General features: G+C 39.0%; 1 protein-coding gene across 1 annotated transcript in view; it reads left to right on the forward strand.

Moving 5' to 3' along the window:
* Positions 1-12139, forward strand: part of cps1 (carbamoyl-phosphate synthase 1, mitochondrial) — a 101245-nt gene that overhangs the window by 23882 nt on the left and 65224 nt on the right. The window contains exons 20-21 of the mRNA XM_036128627.1: positions 49-225; positions 2352-2470. Of these exons, the coding sequence (XP_035984520.1) occupies positions 49-225; positions 2352-2470 (296 nt within the window). The remainder of the gene's footprint in view (positions 1-48; positions 226-2351; positions 2471-12139) is intronic.

The following is a 12139-nucleotide window of genomic DNA, read 5'->3' on the forward strand; positions in this document are numbered from 1 at the left end:
ACTTATGTGCTCACTTAGTCGCTAACCTTGCCCCTCCTGTGGATTCAGGTGATGGCGGTGGGCCGGACGTTTGAGGAGAGTGTGCAGAAGGCCTTGAGGATGTGTCATCCATCTGTGGACGGCTTTGTTCCCCGGCTGCCACTCAGGAAAGCCTGGGGCAACGCACAGAACCTTCAACAGGAGCTGGCTGTGCCCTCCAGCACCCGCATCTTCTCCCTTGCCAAGGTGCCCAAATCCTTTAAAACATTAATAATAAATGGGACTGACTACCGTTTGCTCATTAAAACCACATTTTGAAGTGTTAATGAAATTTCTTTTCCCTCGCCTTCTGCATGAGTAGCAATGAATGATTAATTGTGTGGAAAAGCTTGTCTTTGAAAGCTTGTCTTTTGCAGAATACATGAACAGCAAGAACTACACTCATAAAACTCATATGAACACTTTGATTGTCTGACAACGCGGCTGTTTCAAGTGTGGCATAGAGATGAATCTAAATTGCATATTATCTGAAAAATGTTTGGCCTCTATCCTTTAATGTATACAGTACCATTGCAGAGCATTGCAGATGAATTGCTTTTGGTCCGTATAGTTTTTAAAGGTTAAGTGGCAAACAGCTTAAATTTGCAGGGTCAGTCTTGTTTATTCAAACAAAGAGAGGAGTTATTGCAAATTGGAAACCTTGCACAGGTTCAGCACTTCACTTGTTTTAATCACCAATCTGTGAAAGAAACAAAATGAGGTTGTGCCGTCGTTAAAACTATGAAAATTCTTCTGAAAGTTTATCTCCTGTAAGAATCAAGTTAGCATTATTGAAGATGTATGACTTCTATCAAATTTGCTGTGTTTGCTATAGTTTTGTTTCTTAAACAATTTTCTTACCACTGGGTATGCACCAGAAAGGGGGGATGCCTGGGTTTGATAACAAAGGTCTAACTATCAAACCAGATCCAATTTCAGAAAACTACCAACTTCACCATCACAAGTACCCCTTTAAAACAAAGTACTACATCAGCTAAAATGATTTCTTAACTGTATTCCTCTTTCCTTTAGGAAGGGAAAAAAAATCCCTTACTCTAGACCATTAAGTCACATTTATTGCACAAACAAAGGAAAAAAAACTTAACCTTCTTTAATAAATAGGCCTCTGCTTAAACTGCAGTGAGCCAACATGCACGCAGCTCCCCTCAGTAAAGTTTAGTACTCACAAGACCTGGAAAAGGGGGCAAAAAAGTTGCAGGTCTATTTAGAAAATAAGTTTTTCTATCTTCAGTTCAAACTTAAACTATTATGTATTCCAAGTCAATAGGGCCACTTGTGAATATCTGTCCAAACTTATAATGGTTTAAAATAAGTTCTCAAACTTTCATTCTATTTTTCAACCCTCTTCACTGCCTCTGCATAGCTTATCTTATTGATTGTTTATAGTCCGGTCTGGGAGGCTCAACTATTTCCTCTATTTCCTGCCTTTTTAATCCTATAAAACCATCCAGATGTTCTTACACATCTCCTCTTTTCTGCAATTCTTTCTTCAGTTTTTGATTGATACCTTGTTGACTCTCTAGTTTACTTTTATATACTGTAAAGTTCTTCCTGTAGCTTGTTGGATTGCAACCATTTGTGTTACATAGTGCCACCTACTGTACAGGAATGACCTCGTATTGTGACATGTCAATCATCTGGGGGGAGATCAGTTATCAGGGGGTTCCATTGCCCTCGCCTCCCGGCCCCCCCCCCCCTCAAATTTGCTGGTCACATAAACTTTCCATCCAATCTGACTTATCTTTTGGCATTATAAATATAAAAAAATCAAATCAAATACATTGAATTATGAGGTTGTGATATGACAGGAGCAAGGTATTGGTTACTGAAAACAACATTAAAACAGTATTCTAATAGAGCCAAAACTAAATTGATCGTCATTCACCTTTAAAGCAACAGCGCAAGCAATGTTCTTGGCATTGTTTGACTAAAATCCTTTCACATTATTGTAGTGATTTTGCTTGTCATACGACTAATATAAAGGCTGTAAAAAATATTTACTGTCTGTTGTCTGAGCAGAACCCCTGCTATATTATATTTCGATGACACAAGGTGTTTAAACAATGCTTTTTAATGAAATGCCAAAGTAATATATTTCTTCAGCAATATATATATCATCTGATGCAGTCCTTGAAGGAGAAATGGACAACAGCATGTTATTTATGTTTACTGTCCATTGGTCTTCATTTGAAATCGCTGGATATTCATCATCAGCTGAAACCTTCTGAATGCCAGCTTTCAGGGGAGTAAATGATGAATAGGGTGATGATGAAAAATGATGCTTGGTCTCTTTTATACTTTTTACTTTTCAGGCGCTGCATAATGGTATGAGTGTTGATCAGATTCATCAGCTCACGGCCATAGATAAGTGGTTCCTCCACAAACTTCGCAGAATAACAACGCTGGAACAAACCCTTGGAAACTATAACAGGTAATACTATAGGATAATAAATACCCTCAGGGGCACCTGGACACCGAAGCCTGAGGCTTCCTTGGCCCTGATGTTCATGAACGAAGTTTTAACTGCATTCACATATTGTGTTTTTTTTTGTTGAAATTAAATCAACATGTTGTTTTATCAGCCAGAATCCACTCAGACTAAATAGAGAGTTTTGTTTTTTTTTGTCACAAATTATTGAGGATAAAAATATGTTAGGACTTCTGATCCTGGACCGTTTTAGAAGCGGCCCAGCACAAGTCGGCCATTCAATTCGCAGTATAATAGTTTAAGGCGGGACATACTGTACAGCTGTGACGAAAGCAAGAGCTGCCGAGCCCACAGGCAAACCAAAATAAACATGATAGGAGGGCCCATGTGTAGCTCCTGCAATCACATCTGTTTTGTCGGAATACACAATTTCATCTTTGAAAGAAGAAGAGCAAGAAGCACTTTGCAGATTTTTTTGGATTGCAAAGATGTTTGTGCCTGCCTACGACATTTTCATTTGATACCGTGATTGCCTAAAATCACGGTATCAAATGAAGTTTTGTAGGCGGGCACTAGTAGTGGCTATCCAATGAGCTCTGCCTATTGTCCCTCCTTTCCCTGAAAAATTTGCTTGGAGCAGATCCACATTGATAATGTCTAGAACTAAACTGAGAGTGCTTCATATTACCAAACTGGCATTCCTGGTTAATTAATACTTACTGGTGGTCTTAAAATTTTCATTCTGATGTACATTTATGGGAGTTTAGATTTCACCAAAGTACCATAAAAAGTCTTTACATTCTGTGTGTGTGTGTGTGTATGTATGTATGTGTATGTGTGTGTGTGTATATATATATATATATATATATATATATATATATATATATATATATATATATATATATATATTTATATATATATTTATATATATATATATATATATATATATATCTATATATATATATATATAAATATATATATATATATATTGCTACAATTTAAGGGTAGGTAGTGGTAGGTAGTGTTAACATAAAATCAAATATATATGTGAACTTATAGAAAACTGGAAACCTGACCTTCAACCATTAACCAACCAACATCAACTCATCAACATAACACATTAATGATGTATTGCTAAGAATACTAACAGCAAAACAAAGCACAACATTAAATAGACTAATTTCAGTAGTTCAGTACTTGCTTTTTGTGGTTATTTTTTCTCTACTCCTTCTACAATCCTTGTTCTGCACTGGCCGTTTTCCTCATCTGTTGTGTTAAAGCTCTCTAAAGAGTCTGGCTGAAAAAAGAACCAATGCAAATAACGGAACTTGTGTGAGAACTTGTTCAAAACTGAATGCTCATTACTTTAGCAGGTGTAAACATCATCTTTGCTCAAAGATTTAGTACATGCCAAAAGGTAATGTACCATGATTACAACTTGTACAATTTGTGAACAGAGAATGCTGACAATAGTCAATGTTTTTAATGAAATTCTTAACTCAAATACTGGGTGGGAATAACATGCATCTATAACTTTACAGAAAATCATCTGAATAAAACTAACAACAGCTAAAATTTATTTAATTTATGGTAACATTGAGGAGAAATTGGACAGAACTGAATGAATTTAAATACATAGCAGAAAAGATAAAACAAGATTTTCTGAAAAGAAAATTGCTATCTATTGGTAAAACCTTCAATTAAGCCTCAACATCACAAAGACACTGTTTACCTAAATTATTGAAAAGGGATTTAGGAAAATCACTTTCAATTGTTAATGTATTCATTTTCTTTAAATTCCTAGGGATATAATTAACAAGAGTAGGCACTTATTTAGTTTTGTTGAACAGCAATAATCACATGTTTCAAAATAACCTTTTTTCCATGTTTTTCACCTTCTTTAAATGTAAATATTTTTGGCTTTTTAAAATGAAAAAGTTGAGGCAGGAAAAGTGTTCTACTGTTTTGTTGCAACCAATCACCTTTACCAGAAAGGCTGAGAAAGGTTTTCTCATAATAGTTGACACTGACTTTATGGCCCCCTTTAGAACTTAAGACTACATCCCTGTTCTACAATTCCTCAGGTATTGTCCAGGTTCTCAATGCAACATTAAAGATGCAAAGATGCATGTCAAACAAAAACACCCACCGATGTCCTGAGCTTTTTGCATCTGAGGATTGATATGGTTCACTTTTGGAAAGAGATCACCAGAAAGGTTTCTAATGGCCTTGCAACACCTGCAAACAGAAAGGACTCATTATAACTAAAGGGTTTGAGTTTGCATAATGAAGATCTGGTACACAGACTTGAAAAAGAGCCCATCCCAGGCTGCATTTGGTTTGGGTGACTCACAAATCAGACTCTGACAGTGGCTGTTGTTGAATAGCCGCAGGAGTACCCGTCCTCAAACTGGTCACTAGGGCAGCAGCAGCATTTTGATAGTCGACTAATCTATCGATTATATTTGCGATTACTGGACTAGTCACAATTCTTTTTTGTATGATCTCCAATGTCACTTAAATTACTTATATTTTGACTCACTTATTATTTTCTATACATCTTTGAATTTCCCTTTATTGCCTCTTGTTGCCACTATTCTTTATACATTACCTTTATAAATGATCATCCACAAAACATACATTTTAAATTTAACTGACTTCATTTATTTTTAGTATTATTTTCTTATTTAAATACACGTTTTACTGTTTTAACATTAAATAAAGATCCAAGTGTGTTTAAAAACGCAATATTTCGTTGGTCAAGCTTTTACAAAGATTTTGAACTATAGTATAGTGTTAAAAGGGTTTAATTAGGCCATATTACCAATCTCAGCATCAACATTAAAGAAAGCAAATTATTTAATTCCAAATACACTCTCTATTGTTCCAGTTAGACAAAATAACTAAATAAAACTATCCCGTTCTGTAGCTTTATATTAATGTCAACCATTAATATCAGGGATAAGTGAAACACTGATATAAGCTGAACAATAACAGTTATTAGTGCCCTTGAGGCAGCCTAACTCTCCGGGGCTGAGGGGATTGATCGCTCGGTTGTTACAGAAGGATGCCGAGCTTGTTCCTGGACTAAACCTGTTGAAGAATGTGTTCAGCTCATTGGCTTTGTCCAGACTTTCATCTGTCTGATCCTCCCTCTGCTCGAAGCCTATGATTTTCTTCATCGCTGACCACACATCTTTTATACTGTTCTGCTGGAGCACGCTCTCCAGCTTCTTCCTGTACACCTCCTTGCTTTTTCTTATCATGACTTTAAGTTTCATCTGTAAATTCCTCAGTAATTACTTATCTCTCTGCCGGAAGGCCCTTTTTTTCTCATTCAGCAGTTCCTTCAGGGTCTCCAGGGTTTGTTGTTGGGGGAGCATCTCAGTGATCTGGTGGGGATGCTGTTGTCAATGCAGAAGTTTATATAGTCAGTCACACACTCATTGATGGCATGGATGTCCTTTCCATGTGGTTGGCACAGTGCATCTCTGTCTGTTGCCTCAAAACAGCCCTTAAGGGCTTTGTCTGCTTCCTGTGACCGTTTTCTCACAGTTCTCTTTAATGCAGGTTGTTGTTGAAAAAGAGGCTTATATTCTGATCAGAGAAAAAACAGAATGTGATCTGATATGCCAAGAGGAGGTCTTGGCTCAGAGATGTATGAGCCTTTGACATTTGTATAAAGCAAATCCAGAGTTTTGTTTTCTCTTATAGAACAGGTGACAAACTGGAAGTGAAACGTGATTAAAATCACCAGATATTGCAAGAAAACCATTTGGATGTTGTGTCTGTAGCTTATCCACAACTGAGCTGATGACATCACATTTAGTGTCAGCAGCTGATGGTGGAACGTAGACTGTTGCCAAAATAACACTGTGACCTCTCTGGGTAATTAATATGGACGAAAACTCACTGCTAACACTTCAATATCCGGGCTGCAGAGACAAAACTTCACAGTGACATGTCCTGGGTGACACCATCTGTTGTTCACCAGCACCACCAATCTCTCACCGTTGCTCTTTCCGCTCTTCTTTAAACCTCTGTCTGCTCGTATGATCAGAAAGCCTGGCAGAGAGACCCTGGAGTCGGGACTATGATCCTGCAGCCATGTTTCAGTGAAACACATAATACTGCATTCCTGATATTCAGTGAGGGTCCTTGTTAAGGTTTGGAGTTGCTCCAACTTGTTCCCTGGAGATCTCACATTACCCATAATAATTGATGGAGGCATTGGCTTAAATTTCCTCCTTCTCTCTACTCTTCTTGCTGCTGCTGCTCTGCATCTGCTGTGTCTCCTTTTCAGCTCATCTGAGATTTGGGGATGTAGTCTAAGTATTGTTTCAGCTTTTGGGATGTTAATCAGCTGCTCCCGGTTGTACAGAACCAGCTGGTTGCTATAGTTACACATTATATCAAATCAAGCGCCAATGCATCCAACACCAGTTGAGAAAAAAACATCCAAAAAAGCACATTTTAATCCACAAAAAGTTTCTTAAAATTATTGCTAAATAAAAACAACTGATCTTCTCCAACATGCAGCCACCTTGAGCAGCGCAATTCTAGATTATTATTATTATTATGGATACTTATTATTATTATTCATTTTTCACATTAGTTCATGCTTTTGTGTTTAGTTTTGTGTGGTTTTCTTTCTTTAGATTTGTTCTTTATGGATTTGGAAACATTTCTGTTAGAATTTCCCTCTTGGTTTGATAATATCTTTGTGTCTTATTTCAGCTTTTCTTGTGTTAATTCTCATACGTTTTCAGTTTCTCGCTTTCAAAGGGTTTGAATTCACTTTCCTGTCTTTCTCTGTTTTTTGCCCTCTCTCGCCCTCTGGCTCTTTCCCGAATGGCTCAAATCAAAGAAGTGGTGAATTATTATGGATCAACCATGGGTGACCTCTTGCTTTCTTTTGCTGGTTAATATTTAATGGCTGGCAATCCGGTGGGGACCTCGCAAAAACTCCCTGACACATGGAGTATTCTTGTAGTCTCCACTGGCTCCCCTACCTCCACTGGTGTTGGGGACATTTGGGTGAACAAAGAACTGACGGCTGTCAGACTGATGGAGCATAGAGTGCAGGTGGCCTCAAGCTCTGCTGCACAGCAGACACTTTGCACATACAGTAAAACTTATTGTAATTTGCACAGAATAAAAATTATGTATATACTATAACAATTTTTTTATTTTTTTTATTTGCAGTAAGTAGGGCACAATAAAACTATCAGTAATCACATCATTAATAAAAAAAATGGCCTGGCTTAGAATATCTTGACATTTGAAATTATTTATTTATTTTGTTTTAGGTTCAGATGCAGGGCTAACAGTGAAAGATAGGAATGCAGAAGTTTTTGTGCATCTTTTGAATGCTGTTAAATAATGACATTAGCTACAAAATAAAAATCCCAAATAAGAGATTTAAAAAAAATACAATTTTGCAAATAGTTTCTATAACACCTCATTCTCACAAAATTAAGCATGCAATATGGCATAAAGATTCAGCAAGTACAAGTGTGAGGGTGAGCCTAGTAGCAGAAAAGGCACCTTATCCATGACTTGTAGCTTGAAGCAAACACATGTATTAATCACAGTGGATTTAATGCTGGACTTGCCCTGCTAGCCTCATGACAAGTGTACAACCTCCTCATTCATGCATTAGGCTGAAGGCATTGTAAAGGCACTTTGAGGTTGATGATGTACCATCTCTGTGGCTCTCCGAAGTCTATTAACTTGTGTTGCAGGCTCAAGACTTCAAGAGTTTTGATATCTACTAAGGAACGTGCACATTGAACATGGTGTGAAGGTGCACACAGTTCAGTTGAACTTGCGCTACATTCAGGTCAAAATAAAAAAAAAGAAAGAAGATTAATCCTAAATGCTGTATGAAGCGATGGAGATACTATTACAGCAAATACCAGTCAGAAAGAAGCTATACGATCAATAAAAAAGGATATTTTAAATAGAAATATTAAGTTTCTCAAAAGTCATTTTCTACATATACGCTCATACTTGGCTGGGCGTCCTTCTGCATGAATGACCACATCAGTGTGGCTTCTGAGGGAGCTCATTGTTGTGCCAGTTCAGACGTGACAGAAAGCGGTAACGGACTACGTTACCCATGATGCAATGTGGTCAAAATGGCCACCAACTCATGTGGTCAAAATGGCCACCAACTCCCATCACGCAACACGGCAAAATGGCCGCCGATCAAGGAAACGGCATCAATTCGGGACGTAACGGACTGCGTTACCCATGATGCAATGTGGTCAAAATGGCCACCAACTCCCATCACGCAACACGGCAAAATGGCCGCCGATCAAGATAAGGTTGCTATAGTGATGGCTATAAAAGCCGATCACACACGATGAGCTTCCTTCTTCCCTGGCTTTTAGCCAACCCGAGAAGACACGCACAGCTGATTCCCACGCCACGTGTTCGATTGCTCGCTGGACCGAGATTTTTCGACACAACGGTTATTCCCTGCTTTATAACAGGAGGTCGACTTAAATAAGTACTTTTAAATTCCCTCTGATCAAAAGACTGAGAGACGCCGCATCTCCCACTGATCGAAGAGGACCCCGCTTTTGTCTGGCCAACAAAGCGACTGTTGAACCCGGAGGAAGAAACGAAGCAGCTTCTTCCCCGTCCCGCTGCAGCCTGTGGACAACTGCGCTCGTCGAAGCGCGTCCAGAAAGCCACACTCGGAGCGTTCCGGACCAGCCCCGAGGCAACTCAAAGTAACGGGGTTTTTCCCCTTTCATTTCTGTTTCACCAACAGGGTGTTTAGAAGTGCCTGGGCAGGCGTAGAACTTTGTAGGTGTTGGTTAATGCTTTTATTCCACGACGAAGTTGGAATTACTTTGCTGAACATTTTCTTTGTATGTGCATGTATTTTACAATTGATTTTGCTGTGTTGATTTGTGATTCATCAATAACCCCGCCGTGGGTTACCGCCTTATTTCTTTTCATCTTTTTCCCTGCTCCCCCCCCCTCTCTCTTTTCGCTTCTCCTTATCAGTTTAATCTCTTTGTCCGAGCTCAAGTCGCGGGCTTTGCTTTAAACTCCCAGTTAGCTGCCCCCTTTCGAAGCGAGGCATTACCCCATCAGCGTAAGCGTGGTTACGTCATTAGGACCTCCCCTCATACGTCATCGTAGCAGCCATCTTGGGAGGGTCACGTGTATCTGAACTGTAGGTAGCTTAGCTGAACTAGCTTTGTGTAAGACATCAAAGCGTCCAGTGAGATTCCCGAAGCTGTTCTGTCTATCAAGGCTGATACGTGAAATGCCGATGTCTCGAGGGCGGTGTTAAACAACTTTGAGTTAAGTTAAGATCTGCTAACCGCTCATTTTAATCCATTGTTTATTTTGTTTTGTTCTTTATTTCCACATATATATTTTGCATGTTTTAGTTTAGTAATGAGTAAGAATTCCAAAGTTGTTTGAATCAGAGAATTACTGTAACAGGGAATTGCTTTTGGTTCAATAAAACCAACGACTGCGGAATAGAAATTGTTTTGTGTTCAATCCAATTCACAGTTGCATGGGTATTCAGAAATCAGAGCTAACCTCCTTTGGAGTTAACATCTGACATTAATACAGAGACAATATCATTGGATGGTGATAAGGAATAAGGATTTAAACTCTAATTGCAGTTACATTGGGGTTCTCACAGCCTGCTGGATAAACCTGGTCGGTTAACAGTCCGACCTGATCATTTATTCCAGCATAAATGAGTTCATAACAGCAAGTTAACTAATGCATTAGTGGTATAAATACTTATAAGCTTATAGCTAACATCACCACCATTTGAACTATATTTGTTATAGCGAAATTTTGAGTTGAATGATTTATTATTTAAATTATAATACCAAATTATAATTAATAATAATAATAAGCATATTCAACCAGCTTATGGCATAGCATAAATTGGCTTTTCCCGGGGTGGGCTGGAGTCTACTTATTGGCGTTCCTTTAGACTAAATCGAATAACCAGCAACTTATGAATTGAATGAACACAATCCATATTCCAGCATTTTGACTGCTCACCTTGCCAAAAGGGCTATTCAGTCATAATTGATTAAGGAGGTATCATTACTAAATATATACGTGTTTGTGGTGGTTTGAGGTTGTTAACCTGAGGTTTGAATATTGATTTCTGGACTGGAAGTCAGCTAGATTGAAATACACAGCAGCCAGCGTCTGCTACTTGTCAATCAGAGTCTGTGTCGTGTTCTGCTTTGAAAAAAGAGACCTTGCCTCCATCTGGTGGCCAGGATAGGTAGTTGCAGTCACGGTTTTAAAGACAGTTTAGATCGCTCAGTGTCCCGGAGGGACAGTTTTGAAAGTCAGTTTCTTTAAACTTACCTTACGGTTCCGCCCTTTTGCCTTCTCTAATTTTATTTTATTCATTTTTTTCTTCTCCTCCTTTATCCCCTTCTGCTCATCATAAGTGGTCAAAATTGAGCTGTGATTTTGAAACTAAGGTTGCAATTTAGCGGTTTTTAACTGTCATTCTTTGCCACCTCTGAAGCTCCAAAACACTTTGCTATTTTCCACACATGTGTAGAGCACCTGTTCTGAAATAACTTACATCACAAACAAAGCCACAGTTTTATCATTAATTACTGGCCGAAAGGTTAGTGGTCCATGTCACTCAAAGTTAATATTCTCAAAGTTAAACAAGCATATTAACCGTTCCTAAAACATAGGAGTTGTAAGTCGCAGGGTTGATTTTCCCTTGTGCAGCCTAATTAAACGCACGTATTTGAACCCACTTACTGCAGTTAAGTGCCAGTCATAGTGCGTGTTTGCTGTTAACAGTTAAAGTGAAGCCACTTAACAGTTGTTGTTAGCAGTTGTTGTTTAGCGCTGAGCTAAACTTAAGTGTATGCGTTGTTGCTTAGTGCTAAGCTAGAATACAGCGTTGTTTTTTGTTGTCTGTCATTTAGCGCTCTGCTAAACTACAGTGTTACCTGTTGTGTTGTTATCCATAGCTGACAAAGAATGGATAGTAGCGGTTCTTCAGCTGAAGGAGCTGAAGGTCCAAACCATTCCATTGGAATGGAGGCCCAGGATGTCATTAGCTCACTGCTTAAAATGACACCGGACGAACAAACCCGTCTGAATCAGTTTAGCATAGAAGACTGTGAGAGGAGAATTCAGGAATTGGTGGAGGAGGTCCAGAGCAAACCTAAACATAGATTGGTAGCAGATGTTTTGGGTGAATTAACTGCGTTATACCACCGAAGGTTAACGCTAGAGACCGATCTGCGTAACAGAGAGGTTGAGATACGGATCGCAGCTGAGGAAAGAGTTAGGGAGCTAGAACAGAGAAGTGTTCAGGGCAGCTGTCATCCCACAGAGGAGCGAGAGGAGGATCGCATTAGCTTGCAGACAGAAGGATCTGAGTGTGAGAACTCCAAAGGAAAACATGGAGATCACACCTGGAGGACATTGGATGAACTGGGCCCCCAGACACCTTCTGAGCGAAGGGTAAGCGAAGGTCAGGACAGATATAGCAGTGTGATACGGAAAGAAATGCCTAAACAACTTAGGGTGGCAATCAGGACTGATCCACATGATGTAAATCATGGGAAAACACCTGCTTCCCACCTGACCCCTGACACGGTCCGCTGTGATCTTTTCCCCCCACCAGGGCGACGAGAGCAC

Source organism: Fundulus heteroclitus, unplaced genomic scaffold, assembly GCF_011125445.2.
Source record: "Fundulus heteroclitus isolate FHET01 unplaced genomic scaffold, MU-UCD_Fhet_4.1 scaffold_105, whole genome shotgun sequence".
In the NCBI taxonomy this organism is placed as follows: domain Eukaryota; kingdom Metazoa; phylum Chordata; class Actinopteri; order Cyprinodontiformes; family Fundulidae; genus Fundulus; species Fundulus heteroclitus.